Source organism: Thunnus thynnus, chromosome 20 (assembly GCF_963924715.1).
Source record: "Thunnus thynnus chromosome 20, fThuThy2.1, whole genome shotgun sequence".
NCBI classification, from domain to species: Eukaryota; Metazoa; Chordata; class Actinopteri; order Scombriformes; family Scombridae; genus Thunnus; species Thunnus thynnus.
The window spans coordinates 6,443,821-6,459,944 of NC_089536.1; the positions used below are offsets into that span (position 1 = coordinate 6,443,821).

General features: G+C 41.2%; 1 protein-coding gene across 2 annotated transcripts in view; it reads right to left on the bottom strand.

Moving 5' to 3' along the window:
• The window catches only part of etv4 (ETS variant transcription factor 4), a 31,738-nt gene extending 15,999 nt beyond the window's left edge, over positions 1-15,739 (bottom strand). The window contains exons 1-4 of one of the 2 annotated variants that reach the window (XM_067576827.1): positions 15,539-15,739; positions 14,809-14,899; positions 14,558-14,605; positions 9,295-9,348 (exon numbers count right to left, since the gene is read on the bottom strand). In XM_067576827.1, the coding sequence (XP_067432928.1) occupies positions 9,295-9,348; positions 14,558-14,605; positions 14,809-14,899; positions 15,539-15,595 (250 nt within the window). In that variant the 5' untranslated portion in view covers positions 15,596-15,739. Of the gene's footprint in view, positions 1-9,294; positions 9,349-14,557; positions 14,606-14,808; positions 14,900-15,115; positions 15,426-15,538 lie in introns of those variants that run through there. The other variant, XM_067576826.1, reaches the window with a different exon arrangement.
• Between the last annotated feature and the right edge of the window lie 385 nt (positions 15,740-16,124).

Consider the following 16,124-nt stretch of genomic DNA (forward strand, 5'->3'; position numbering starts at 1 on the left):
GTTTCTAGCTTTTTTATGTGAACTATACATACAAAAATGAAAATCTGAGCAGGTTAGTAGTAAGTACAGAGTGAAGTTGAGAAAAAGGTTGAAAGGTTTATGACATAGTGTTGGATAGGTTGTATAATGCCTTAATTTTGTGCCTTTTCATACTGACTTTCTAACCCCAAAAACATTGGCAAAGACCACACCTAATACCTAAAAATTGCAGATATTGCAGTCTACCTTTGTGCAATATTCAGGGAATGTAATGGGAAAATGCAGTATCTTATTTGTGATTTTTCAGTCTTGTACTTTTAAATGGGTTTGTCTGTACATCATTTGTGAAATTAATAATCATATTGAAATGTAACAAAATTGTCTACAAGTTAAGTAAGTGATTGAAAATTAACTACACCAAATTATGTGAATTCCAAGTCAAAGCCCAAAATGACAGTTACTGCTACTCTGCTAAGCTAACAGAGCCATGACTGGTTCAACTGCCAAAAAACAAAACAAAACAAAAAACAATTTTCACTTAAACCTAATTACCAAGATTTTGGTTCATCAAAATTAACATTTTTCAACTACAGGAAACAACTGGTGAAAAAACAGTTATTACAGTAAGTTTTAGCTAAGGCTAGCTGTGGCTATCTCACCAGCTAGCTTAATCTTTCAGCTCTTGCTATAATGGAGAGTGCAGTAAGTGTGACGGCAGTTTCTATAAATCAGATTGCCAAGACTGAGTGAAGAAAGCTGCTACTTTCATGGAAAGTGCCAGGTGCCGTGGAGAGAAAACAAACTAATTTGTGTGCACAAATTACTGCTCTTCAACTAATAATTTGTGCACAGGGAGTAACAGAGCAAGCATGAAAAAAAATATAGTTGACATTTTAACATGTTTAAAGGGTGTCAAAGATAAAAGGCAAAATTCATTACCAGTAAAAAAAAGTACCCCTGACACCGTTATACATTTTTAAGACATAATAAAATAAACGTTAAAAATGCTGATTCTGGTCTTTACTCTATTTGACTAAATATGTTTTTGCTGCATTTTGGCTTTGTAGGTTATAGTTCAGTGGAAAAATTCAGAGCAAGAGAATGAGAGAAATAGAGAGTAAGAGAGGGAAGGGAAATGAGGCGATACAATACAATCCAGACCGTTTCGACTGCAGAGTCTATCCAGTCATTCCACTGGTGCATGGAAACATGTGCTGGACATGTGTGTGCACTTCTCAGGTCACTGCACAATCAGGAAGACAGAGAGAGAGAGAGAGAGAGAGAAAGAGAGAGAAGAGCAGCCTGGCCAGCACAACAAACTCATCCTCATCTCTGAGAGCCAACAAGCCCAAGAGTGGCTTCAGTATCTGTGTGCTCAGGGAGCCCAGGAGTGTTGGATCCATTAGTGTCTGCTCTATCTGATTTACATGTCGTCCTCTCTCATCTGATAATGGTTCAGGCTCCTTGAATATTTAAAGCATGGTTGTCAGATACCTGCCAAACAAGCCTAACGAGATTGATGGAAAGTACAACAGTATCTGCGTGACAGATGATTGGCTAGGACAGCACCGTGGCTCTCCTGACAAATGTGATTTTTTTCGTTGGCTGTTAAAATGTTTTTTTGGTGTAACATGTGTTGGCTAACAGGATGTCGATCTGAATGACACCCATCATGGGAAAGGCTGTAGCACAGTACATTTCTGCAAACATCAAACTTTCACTTCCCTTTTGTCAACTGGAAATAGATTGCAGTATTTGTCTGTAGTGGTGGGAATGTTCTCGTCACATGTTGTTGAACATGTACGCTCTTTTCTCAGAATAATCCCCAAACTGTTGGCCTTGAGTCTTCTCAATGAACCGGATATCAATCAGCATTATGGGACATCAGTCATAGACAAAGAATCTAGTTTACTCTTGCACTTGTTAAGAGTGCGGTAAATAATTGCTTCATTTTTTTCGTTATCCAGAGGAGACAGTCTCAGTAAGGATGTGGTTGAGGGGAACATGAAATACTGGCTTTGAGGGAAGGAAAATAGAAATCTCCTGGTACAAGTGGGAGTTTACAGTATATTTATAGAGCCCTGACATTGTAGAGGGAAAGGAACATTCAAAATTTAATAAACTTCACATTTTCCACGGTCCTGGTAGCATCAAGGGATCACAAATTTATCGGTAAATGTTCTGACATCTCACGTTTTCCCTACTGTCCACTTCACTTTCAATTGTGCCGCGTTGGCTTTTTATAAATGGCCATTGACCAGACATAAATCTCACTGCCCCATTGCTGTTTAGTGGACCCAATACAATACATCCCTGTCCCAGGACATGTGCAGTAAGAGGGACATCCCGTCACAGGCGAGGGGTGGATGTAATTAATCTGGCACAATATTGACTCCTCACTCTCAATCCCTCAGCCCCCAATATAGCTGTCCCCTCTTAATGTTTAATGTAGCGATCGATCCACCCCCACACTGTTACTGAAATGATATAATGAGCTCCCGCTGCTCACCAGGGTATCGTGGACGTGAGGGGTGAAGAGGGGGGGGGGGGGGTGTGCATGTACAATGTTTCATTTGTTTGTTCACGTATATGGGATGGCATGACTGAACGTGTGTTTCGACCAGGCACTCTAGGGGCGAAATCTGCCTTATCAGACGAAGATAAGACACAGAAAGGCCGGGACACCTTGCTTGGAATTATCAGCGTACATGCCACATCCACAGTTCTTCCTACTCTCCCTCCACCCCCTCCCCTCCCCCCCAACGTCTTGATCGAGATCTCGACCGTAATGCTTCATGGCACGTTTGACCCCCTCTAACCCCTCTCCTTCCCCTATCTGCCTTCATGCTGATTTATCTGCGCTTTATCTTTATCAAGTCATCTATCAACCCTCTCCATCTCCTCCTCCTCCTCTCCTGGATCAGCGAGGATCAATACGGCCGCACGCCGGCTCTCAGCTCGCTCTACAACACCTACTGGTCTGTGTCAGCAGGTTACTATAGGTCCATTCCTGCAGCCACCTCCTCCACTCATGTGCAGTTTTGTGTATCGATGTGTCAGGCATATGAAAGTGTAGTGAGATCTAAGTATAAACGCTGACCAAGAAAGGACAACAAAAACAGTTTTTAATTCCTCTTAGAATTTGGGTTTTATCGTCATAGTTTTGGCTATCGTTTCAGTTAGTTCTGACGTTATTGTATGCACCAAAGTAATAGCTGAGATCTTGGAAGAAGGTGACATCGCTTAAACAAAGTCAGAGCGGTTATAAAGAGAGGTGACATGATAAAGTCTTCAATGTAGGATAATGACGCACACTTTCGGAAAGTCTTCGCTCGAGGGCATTCGTGGAATTGTGCTTGTTTGCATGAAGGAAGTAATTGTGTCAAAAATGGAAATATTTTGCTTACTTACTCATTTTGGCACACCGGGACAGTCGTTGCTTGTTTCACTCACTGTTTGACAACCCAACAAGTACTTTGAGGTCACAATTTAGCCAGATTATCAAAACCACTTTCATTGGAAGTGGAACCGAAAGTGAGCGCACCTAAAATATCATGCGATGTAATAATTGCTCATTTCACTGGAAATTTGTGCTTTCAAAGGAAGTCAAGGTTCCATGATGTATTCTCATTGAGAGTCATGGTGTGCTAACAGACACTATTAAGCTATGCAGGGTGATTCATAAACATTACAAGTAGTAGCCTGTTAAAATCTTATTGATGATGTATCTGTAATCTCATAAATCACATTTAATCACGATATAGGTATAGAAGCATGGTAAAAGAATTATAATCATACACTAGATAAATTTGAGTGTGTTTGTATTAAATGTCACTTTGCTTGGGTCTGCATTAAAGTCTTCACCTTTTTTAAAAATACACTCTGGAGAAGATCAAGAAATAAGGGTGTAAAGTGGCTAGAATAACTTATAAAAAATAAAGGCCAGGAGACAACTTGGCAATAATGGTGTAAAAAGATCCCCAATAATTATATAAAAAAAATGGACATAACTAGATAGAACTGAATATGCCAGTACACATCCACGTCAGCTCAAAACCTATCTTGAAGAGTTTTGACCAACAACGAGTGATGAAGATAAAATATAATGGTGTAATTGGCCAACGATAAAGAGGATGGACAATAGGTGTGACCTATGCAGACCCCAAGGGTATAAAAACTACGCCCTTAAGGCAAGAACCTTCAGAGCGACCTGGTACATCTTGTATGCACTGATAATCTCCTCTTTTTGCCGGCATTAAAGAACACTTTGCTGCTTGGACCTCTGACTCCTGATTTTTTTTATCATCAAAGAGCAGTTTTTGGATCTGGTGTTTTTTTCCAACTGTCATCCATCGATCTGACACGATAGCTCCGTTAGACTTCTATTTAGTGATGTTACCAGATAGCTGCAATTCACTTGTTGAGTGAATCTCCTTATTACAAATAGAGGTGATGGCCAAAACTGGACCAAAACCCAAGTTGTTTTAAACTGGGATTATCCTTTAACAAGCAAAATGTCCAAACTGGACATCATCAGTGCCATGTAGGCACAGTTGACACACACTCCATGTATCTTCCTATTAGTGATTACTTCAAGTTCAACTACTGTTATTTTTACGGCTTCGCCCCTTCTCTTCCTCAGCATCTGTTCCCCTCTTTGGTCTGTGCTCAATTTCAAAAGAGAAAACATTCCAGCTGCAGAAAGCAGAGCCATCCTGCTGGAGTAAACACACACACACACACACACACACACACACACACACACACACACACACACACACAGAGGCATACACAGAGGCATACACACTCATACGAAATAGAAATGTACAAGCATGCATATGAGCATCACAGTGATGCACTAACACACACACTCTCTCTCTCTCTCTTTTTTCCTCACACACCTCCCCTCACTCTCCTGTAATAAAACACACACTGCCGTCCATTCACAAAGCTATGCTGCTGACACTCAGGCTGCGCTGCCTGGCTCAAATCCCCTGGCCCCCTGGATTTGACAGGGCTGTTCTGAATCAACACGTAGAAGTACAGCTTTTACTTCCCCACTGGAAGCTGTTTAACGCCTATTACGCTACATGCACGGCCTTTACAAACCCATTTTCATTGGATTCAATTGAGTACGGAGGCCTAATTAATCTTGTAGCAGCGACTTTTGGATAATTGCAATGTCTTTTTAAGGATCCTAACCTAAAAACAAATTGCTTTCTAAAATGTGGGGTTCTCAAAGATGTGATTGCGAATTACACCAAAGAAAGGAAGTGCAGATTCTTCACTAGATCAAAAAGCCCTCAAAAAGCTGAGATCTTTAAAAACAATCTGTCTTCAGATGAAGACAGACAGAAAAATAGGCAAGCACCTCTCTTAGGTGTTGTTAATGGTGGAATAACATCCCCCAATGTCATGAATGAAGGTTCACTCCCCTTAACTCAATGTGCTGCCTCAGCCGGTCTTTCACAACCAGCCCATTCATAAAACTGCAGGGCTGAAGTTTGTATGTGTGTAAAATGCGTGTGTGTGTATAGCAAGGCCAAGAGTGTTTATGCGTGTGCATGGGTAAGTGGATGAGAGGCCGTCAAAAGAAATCATCCGTTCACTTAAGAGAAATCAACCAGTTTACTCGTGAGCACAAATCCACGTGAGCACACAGACAAACAAAACACAGCAATAAACAGTCATTGAAGAAGCCTTGCCTCCCCAGAGCGAGCAAGCGAGCGGTATTCGTGCATATCTGGCAGGCACCTGGCTGTTTTTGCGCACTTTGTTGCATAGCAGCTGTATTTTGGAAAAGTGGAGAACACAGGGCTGCATGTTTCTCTTTTGGGGAGAGAGGGAGCAGAGGGAGGGAGGGGCTCAATTCACCCATCGCCCCATGCTCCAAATAGGGCCTGATTGGGCCAGTTCTGATCCAGAAAAACAACCCAAACAAGAGGAAGGCTGTGAATTCATGACAAAGCAGAACACACAGAGCCAGAGAGACACACTGCTGGGAGGATTTGGTTTGAGCTGGGTTACTGGAACTTTTTCTTTCTCTTCTTTGTACTCATTTCTTTCCCCTGTTTCTGTCTTTCTTCACTTGATTATTTCTTCTTTTCCTACTATACTCTCTCTTTTTTTTTACAACAATATATAACATTGGAGAGCTTAAAGGAAAAATTGCTACATTTTTTTGATAATCGATCAATTTTTTAAGGCTTTTTTAAGCAAAAAGTCAAAACATTACCCAGTTCCAGCCTCTCAATTGTGAAGATTGGCTGCTTTTCTTTGTCTCATATGATAGTAAATTGAATATCTTAATGTTTTAGACTGTTGGTCAGCAATTTGAAGGAATCATCTTGACCTTTAGCAAATTGTGATCAGTGTTTTTCACTATTTTCTGACATTTTATCGACCAAATGATTGATCAAAATACTGAAAGTGAACAAAATGTTGCAAACAAATCATTTAAGACAAGAAAAAAATCTAATCGATATTAAAAAGAGGAGGAGACAGAATTTGAAGGAACTCAGTGCAGTTTCATCATCATCATCTCTTCGCTGCTTCCTCTTCTCTCTGCCACTTCTTGCTTTCTCTGGCTTGCTAAACTCGCTCTCTCCGAAAAGCACTGTAACGGCATTCTATAGCCGCAACTTCCTATATAATTACTGCAAGGCACAAAACTAAACAATCGTCCCACACAGCTCAGAAATCGCTGGATTAGTTCACATCTTGGAACACTCAAAGTGTGTGTGTGTGTGTGTGTGTGTGTGTGTGTGTGTGTCGAGAGAGAGGTAGAGAGAAAAGGGAAAGGGGAGGGCAGAGGAGGAGGGGAGGGGGGATGTCCAGATTTTTAAATTCAACTTAGTTTGTACAGACACAGGAAGGGAGGGAGGAGTTTGGAGTATCCACTTGAAGAGGCGGGGGGCGTCAGAGAGGGGGGATCTGTAGTACTGTAGGGCTTTTTTATGAATGAAGACCGAAGGAGAGAGCAGAGGAGCACTGAGAGAGAGAGAGAGAGGGGTAAGGGGGGGGGAGGGAGAGGCACACTTCCTCTTACGCACGCAGGGAAGAAAATTTATGAATGGGTCACATCTCTCGAGCTGCTCCAAGTGTAAACAACATACTTGGACAAAGAAGAACGAGCTCTCGGCGCAGGCAATGCCTCAGTAAACGTTCCAACTGTGGCCTTTTAGTGTTTGACACAAAAGTAAAGTATTGACATGTTCAAACTATTTAAATTTAATTAAGTATGTGCACTATAAATTTGACTGACACCTCCATGTGTTTCTTCCCCGCAGGCAGAAAACAGACAAAGGAATCTGTCCGACAGCCAAGCGCCGGACGAGAACAACCCCTGAAGGTGCTGTCAGCGCTGAAAACCAAACATTAATCCTCCTCTCCTCTTGATAAGTCTGAGATTAAAATCACATCCCTCTTTTAAGACTTTGTTTCCATGCAGGTCCAATCACATTAGTTCAATGGAAAAAATATGGCGCGCCGTTATCACCAATGGCTCAATTACCTTTAAATACACACACAGGCAGGTCAGCAAGTACATAAAAGTTGCATGTTTGCATAACCTTCCTTCAATGGCAGCCCGCAGACAGAGCACGCTTGTTAGCTGTGAACTAAGGGAGAATGGACCAGATGAGATAGATTTACCAGATGTGCAGGTATTGCACAATCCCTCCGTTGCCCCCTCCTCTTCCTTAATCTAGCATTCCAGCATGTCCAAATGTTTTTGCCTCTCTTCTTTTTCTGTTTCACTGGCTCCCTCTTTCCGTCTCTCCCCTCTCTGTCAACACCACACCCATGCAGGTAACAACCTGACTCAGTAAACAACAATGTTTAATTTTACCAGGGCTCCATTTTTCAATGCAAGCCTCAATTATATTCCGGTCACCTGGGATTAGGGCTTTGCTTTATGCCTTTTTTTTTTTTATGTGCTAGAGTTTCCAAAACAGGTGAGTCACCTGTTTTTAAAAGTCTGTGAATGCCTTTCAGTTAATGGTGGGAAGAGACAAGCCTTTTTATGCAGCGCTGCTTTTAATAGACCAAATGCAGGATCTAGAACAAACACAAAGATGAATATATTTATAGTTGCTTGTCAGCTTCAGTTTTCCATCAATCAAAGCTGAATAGAGATGCTTTAACTGGACCCTGCGACTATTGACTGTGACCAGCAGGGACACTTTCTGTCAACGCTGGAGTGTCTCTGCCGTGTGTAAATGAGCTGCCCGTCAAACTGAAGCCCCCATGACCCTGCAAATCATACCCGGGTCAACCGTTAGCAGAGGCCTGACAGCTGATTGGCTGACAGGCCAGGGGGTTAAGTAGACATGACCTCTATATGCCCCTGGGTTCATCTGCACTTCCTCCTCCGCATTGTTGGCCAACAGACAGCGACAATGTTGCACAGGGTATGTGTCACCGAGGGGCTGACCAGTTGTGACTTGGAACTGGTTAAATCAAAGGCGCATGGATTTCAATTGGAGGAAGTGCCTTTGACTGGGACTGAAAGCTGTCAGTTTTACTTTGGGGGATAAGATTATTGTTGAGTTATTTTAAGGTCTCTTTAAGTTGCTAACCATTTCATTGTCATGGCTGAAGATGGAAAGGCCTGCAGTGTCATGAATGGGACAGAAAAAAAACTGTTTGTAGAACAACACGTACTCCCACCTAGATCCTGATTCGCCATTGTTAACGCAAACAACACGAAAGGGAAACTCATTCAAATAGCCGCTCAGTTGTGTAGCCCAGGAATTTGCTTTCCCATTTTACACCTTCCGATACGCACAAAGGGCCATCTTTGTACCTGGGCCCTGAATTATTTTTTACTGGTTTCCTGGGCCTTACCCATTCAGCTTTTCAAAGGCATGCAAATGGATGACGGCAGCACATACTGCCGGCATCCAAATTCACTTCATGATGACTGGCTCATTAGGCCCTCTGTTTCTGCATAGCTTTGTCTGCCAAAGAGATTACTGTAACATCAGCGGGTTACAGTATCCCCACCTAAGCCTCTGGCGGTCTCACAGCCCAAATTTGACCGCTGGTTTCACTTTCTCATAGGCACACTTTAGCTGGCATTACGTGACCAGGCCAACTGACCAAATCTGAAAGATGGGTGAGGCTGTCTGTACGCAGCTCTGTATGTTGCAGGAATCAATGTCTGATTGAATAAACAATAAAAAAAAAAAAAAAAGATCTGATCTGCGCAATATACTTAACGGCCAGAAAATGTGGTTTTTGGTGAGTGTATGAAACCACTCCGTCACATGGACACACATGCATTCAGAGGACACAGGAATTGAAAGTACTCACAGTTCTCAGAGTGGAAATCAGGAACAAATTGCTCGTCGCTGTCAGGAACCTGAGCTGCAATTGGAAGACAAAAAGAAGAGCCATAATTTTAGCGTTATTATTATTATTATTAGTATTTATAATATATTTAAGACAAATCTGACCTTTCCTGTCTCTTCTTTCTTTCCTCTTTCTGTGTATTTTTCTTCCCTGAAATCTGAGTCACAGCCAGGCTGGGCTTCATTCAGGCGACCTTCATTTTACAGTTTTTGCAGCATGCCAGCACTTTGCTTATTCATAGATCAATACACTATAGTCAACAACATGGAGCTGCTGAATGGTATCATGGATGGATATTAACCTGCCAGACATGCTTCATGCAGAATTTAGTATCAACCTTTGACTCTAGCTTCGAGATTTCAGCCAATGATAAATAGACATATTGACAATAACCATGAAACTCTTTGTGTTGGGAGACCATCATGTATTGAGACCCAAAACCAAAGTGTTCAATATTAAATAAATAAGACATTATGAAATAAAGTGCTCTATGCATAAATATAGAAAAAAAATTAACAATGAAGTTTTGAAATAATCCAATATGAATAACTCATTATTAAGAAATGTTACATAATCCTGCTTCTTTGTACAACAGTTCCTTTTTTTTAATTTAATTCTATGACTTTTTATTTCAAAATGTCAGTTATTACACAACCCCATTTTTAAATATCTCTGACTAAAAATCAAGACAAATAGTGCAGAGCCCCAAGTTGATGTCCAATCAGAGGAGAGAAAAAGTAATTTCCGCTCCAGCTCCATTAATACTATTAGTATATACAGTGATATCGTGACATGTAACCCTGTTCTCGTCTACCCAAACTAGTCAGACATCATATATGTAAATGGTCAAGTTTTTACCAGTTTCTGTCAATTTCCGCTGCAGAAATCCAGACTGACTAAACAGGCTGTTCTGGCTAAACAAGTGACGAAATCTGTCAAGTGTTGCGACAAACCAGCCCCTCGGATGCAACTTCTCTCTGTCCCAAAGCCTTGGGGACTTTGTCTCACAATCTAGAAGTAGTCTGGATTTCATCTGCTGCACAGATGAGGAATCGCTCCTATAGTCAAACTAGAAGTGGATATAAAACAAGGAAATTGGACTAAATGCAAGAGAAGTGATGAAATGCAGTGCCGAGCACATGCATTTCAGCTACACTAAGATCTGATCACACTACTTTTCCTTTTAAGTAGTAGAAACAGTTCATATATCGACATATATCATTTGGTTACAATACTGTGATGCATAAATTTATGTGTCCCGGAAACAATCTACAGTCAAATTACACTGATCTGTGAAAACAGATGAGTCCCTACAGTGATATAGTATGTGTATGTGTGATATCTTGATCTGATCTGAAATTACTTGCAGTGGTGTACAATTTCAAAAAGTATCAGTGGTCCTGATTATACACCCTCTCATAAAGAAACTCATCTAGGATCTCACTGAATAAGCACAGTCAGTAATGCCGGGCCCAGGTGCAGCAGAGCTAGACAGACACTATTGTATGCCCCCAACCCCCCCCTTTTTTTTTAGGAATCCAAACCCATTCACAATTGTGCTTTTGGAGCTTTGGATTTTGAGTCACACAAACAGGTTAGAAAAGCCCAAATGATTTGACTGCCAACACCCCACTATGGGGTGAGGAGGTCAAATTCACCCACTGAGCCATAAGCGCTCTGGCATTTTGTTTGCTACTCTCGAATTAATGACCTAACCCTAAACGTAGAGCAGAAACAGGGCAAGTTTCTGGGGTTTTAAAGTGTTTCCATTGCTCGGGACCTACACTTACGTCATGGTACAAGCTAAATGGTAGGGAAAAGTTGATGGCTATCATTAAATAACATGAACCCAATCAGGGGAGTAATGGGCTACAAAAACAAAATGGCATGGCAGCGTTGCGGATACTTCAGCACCATTCACTTAATACAGAAACAAAAAAAGAGCCTTTTTTAAAAAAAAAAAATAACTATGAAAATTTCTTCATAGAACTATGTCTGCATTTCCCCTAAAAGTAGACTTTTGCAATTTCACTATGACTCTGCACCAAGCTCTGTGTTCAGCCTAAATGACCTCTCCTCCCATCGTCCACAACGGTTTCCAGACAATGACAAACACAACACAGAAACCAAAACAGAGACAGAAGGACAAAAAGAGGAAATAAGAAATTCAAATCCACTTTCTTGTCGTCACACTCCTCCTTCCTGTGCAGAGGAAACCGGATGACGGCATTTTGGAGCATGTTCAGATAAATGACATCGATTTCTTATATAACGCAGCATCCTGTGGCTTACTATACCATAATAATATTACCCCCTTTTAAATTTTCTGTCTTTTGCCCTCAGGGGGGAGAAATAAAGCTGCTGATGAGACAGAGCAGGGGCCAATATTTATGCGCACTTTCCTGTGTGTGTGTATGAGCGTTTGCCTGTGTATCTGATTTGTTTCCAGGAACACCTCGTCAGGGGCTTTGAGATGCAAGTCAGCACAAGAAGGAAAGTGTGTTTATACGAGCACAGACGCATGTTCTCCCCGATGCTTCCAGGCACCTTGAATGACTTTTTTTTTTTCTCTCTGTGGGAGATCCTGGGAGGAGCTAAGCAGCCCCAGTCATATAAACCTAAAGGCCAATGGGACAAGATGTGACAAGCTCCTGAACTCTTGCCATTCAGTTCTTCACCCTTTCTGTCTCTCTTTTGCTTCCGCTCTCCTTTGGCGGAAAAAAAAAAAAAAAGAAAAACTCCCTCGAGCTACCCGGCTTTTACAATCTTGGTGAATCCCTCACAACTACAATCAGTCATGATAAGGTCTTTAATTAATGCAACAGGAAAGGAGAGGTCTTAGTCTGGGAAGCTGAAAACAAGCCAGTACTTAAGGTTAAATAACACTTTGATACAGTTACACTTCCATCTTTCTGTCCTGTTTTTTCGCTGCCTTGTTCTCTCTCCACGACTCAACAATAAGCTGCCACCCAATTTGTAAATTCACCACGTAATATAACGTCTTATCTTAAAGAGTCGGCTCACTGAAACTACTAAAAAACATACTTTCTCATTTACCTGGCAGTGGTATCAAGCCATGCAGATAGTTTGTGTTTTATTTGGTTTGAGATATCTGTCCCTGAGATTTCTTTTTCAACTCCAATACAAAGACCTTGAACGGAATTGTGTTTCTGTTGCTTACAATTGATAGACAATACGTTTCAAAAAAATTAAACCGCAACAACTCTTCCCAGAAACAGCGTTTCCGTTGTTCTGAATAATCCACAGAACTCACTGTCATCAGTTTTCATAAAGGACTAAAGCAGTTCCAATGAAAACTGATCACAGTGAGTAGTCCTGAGGATTATTCAGAGTAGCCAGGCCATTATTTCTGGGCAGAAGTGTTTCTTTTAAATTTTTTAATATTGTGTTTTCAATGTTTTGAGCATGACAAACACAATTCACCTTCAATTCACCTCTGGGAGAAATCTTAGAAGCTGATATCTTAGCCTGGGTGAGTAAAAACCAAAACTATCTGAATGACTAAGTGAGAAACAGTAATTTGGGTGAACTGAACCTTTAAGGGTGGCCTTTATAGCTAAATCCGTGAATACAAATAGGCTCCAACTTTGAAGCGACACCCATTGTTGCAGTTTTATTGGCACTGGCTCCTGTCTTTGTCTGCTTGAGACACTGGTGTGAAGCGAACTTGCTGGTTTTTGACGCTGCATAAGAAAAGGTGAGAGACCTAATGTGGATGCAGCACTGTTTGTCATAAACAGTAACTGACCAGTGAGTGGCCTCGACTCAACTCATTGCAACTGCCTCATTTCTCTATTGCTGATCTGTTGTACACAGTGAATGACTCAATGTCAATAGTGGGGCTGAGTGTACAGTTGTAAGTTCACATGAGCAATTTCTCATACTTAGAAATACTGTGAAATTCCTTTACACATAACAGCAGAGCACTTCATGAGAACAGCATTTACATAGAAAATACATTGACATTTATGTCATAACTTAAACATCCCCTATAGACATCTTTTAAGACATATAAAAAGTGGAATAATAATCTACTCTTTCAAGAACTGCTGGACACAAGATGTCTCCTGTTTTATTGCTGAGTCCATTCTCAGTGTAAGTGCACTGGAGGCTTCAAGTTTCCACATCACACTTTAATTTACACTACCGGCTTCAAAACTAGCTGTGATGTCGCAAAATCATGCTTGTACATGTATGCTTTAAACTGGTGAGCACAGCGAAACTTTACTCCTTCAAGCAGATGAATGTGAAAACAGCCTTCTAGCGTCCAACGCGAACATCCAAGTGAAGTAACAATAAGCAAAACACATTTTTTTACATGGAAAGGGGGGACTTAAAAAATGGATTTATGAGGTTGATTTGGTTCACATTAGAATAAAAATCTCAAATAAGTGGTGTTTCCCCTCAAACCTCCACATCAAAGCACATCAAAGCAACTAACACAACAAATTCGCACCTCAGGGTGCAGTTCTCATTTTTACTTGCAGCTTTAAGCACAGGGACCCACTGTCCTGCAACTGTTCTGCTCCAGATTTGCACCAAACAGGCATAATGACTCATGGCTTGTGTTGTTCTCTCCCTCTCTTGACATACAGTATAATTACTTGATTAGAGCTCACGTCATCATTGTACTTATTAAGTCTTCTAGCTGACAATTGCCTCTGACTGGGCCTCATTTCATCGCTATGAGTGACACAAGCCAAATACTCTGTTTGTTTGCATTGGCTGCAGGCTGGCACGCATGCTACATGCCAACATGGCCAAAATAGGACATGCTCAAAGCTAATAATGTCCCGTCTGTGTTCTCTCCCTGGCCTCTCTTTTTTTTTTTTTTTTTTGCAGTTTTGTATGGTTTATGAGCATGTGTGTTGCATCAGAAAGTTTGGGCTCCCCAGTGAGACTCTTTACAGCAGCTAAGGAGGTCATCTTTTTCACCAGTCACCTTTTTCACCACAGCCAAAGTTTTATGACAGCACTTTAAAACAAACATAAAAGCGCATACACCAGAGAATTTTGAGATAAAATTCTGATTATGGATAATAGAGAGCAGCACATAGAATCCATTGTTGTATGTTTTAGGTTTCTGTGTTCTCCAGTCTTTCCAGATAGACACATCAGGAAGCCTCATGGTTGTCATAAATGGGGGGAATCAACACAGAAAAGCAAAAAGAAAGAAAGAAATAAAAAAAAAGGCAAGTCTCACCTTCTGTGAGCCATGTCTCTTGGAGTTGGCTTAAATCCTGGAAGAGGTCTGATCAAAAAGATAGAAAGACAGAATATACAATCAGCACACTGCAGACTGACAAGCTGACATCTGCTCACTAATATGTGTCTTATCAAAAATGAACGTAGCTAAGATTCAGACTGACACTGCCTGGGGTTGATAGACCATAATATAAACACGCTTTATGCAAAAACACCAAAGGCCAAAATTGTCAACTTCCACTACTTTACCTTCAGATTCCTGAGGGGGTAATTCTGTGTCCATGTATTTCCTTTTCGCTGCCATCAACAGTCTATTTAGGGGCCCATTTCCTTGCGACTTCTGCAAAACCCATAGATGTTAACAGAGGAGAAGTGAGAAACAGACTTCAACAGGGCATTTCCAGCACATAAGTGTCAAAACAGCTAATGCCATGTTAAATGTGGCTTGGAAAAAAAAGAAAAACAAGTCACCACTTGGACACATTTGACTAAAAAAAACAAAAAAAAAAAGAAATAATAAGAAGAGTAATTTGTCATAGTTTAAATGAAAGCCTACTGCAGCTAGGTGAACATCAAGCTCCTTAGAAAACAACACATTTCTCAGTTGTGGAGGCAATCTTGGAAAAACAAACGCGCTGTTTGCGTCTGACGAAAGTGACCATTTGGCACACATTGACACTCTCTTCAGCCAAAGTATCCCGTAGGAGAAACCCGCTGACAAACATTATTAAATGCAGCACTTGCTACGTTTCACTTTATGAAGATTTTGTGATAGTTTTTAACGGGGTTGAGAAGTAGTTTTCTATCGCGCAGACACACACGCACACACACATAGTTGCTTCAGCCAAAACTCGTGCAGACGCGAGACGGAGAGCGAGAGAGAGGGAGAGAGAGAGAGATAAAGCCCAGTAGCCGAGTCATTAAAAAACCAGGCAAAAAAAAAGCACCGAAGTAAAAAGAAGAGTTCATCCATACGTACATTTGCTAAAGTGTAAGGCACTTGCTGGTCCAAATATCCATCCATCTTATAATCCATCCGTTAACCGTTTGTGGTCATTTAGGCTGAGTTGAGTGAGATCCACGCAGCCTGCAGGGAGAGGAGGGAGCGCTGCTTGTGAATGGAGCTGCGTGGAGGCTGCATGCATAATGAGCTCCATTCACAAAAAATGCCGAGGGGAAGTGATGGCGAGTGATTACCCAGCGGGCTGCTGCCCTCTTTACAAATCTCTTTTTTGTGTGTGTTTGAGTGTGTGTGTGTGTGTGTGTGAGAGAGAGAGAGAGAGACAGCTCGTCATTACCTACAAGTTTTCAGGTAAAGCTGTTTAGTACACCTCAAATACTTTTAGTTTGAAGAATAAATCAGTTTAGTTTTAGTTTATTCGTGTAATAAAGTCGCGCTTTCAAGGTTTAAAAACATGTCAGAATGAGTCAAAAAAAAAAAGCGCTTATGAAATATGGGTGTTATTTAGTCGCCTATTTCTTGGGTTTTTGCCACGTCTGCCCAGATTGCCAGGCTCAACTTTCAGCTTTAGGAAACGGCAGCGCTGGAACTGTGAGGGGAAACA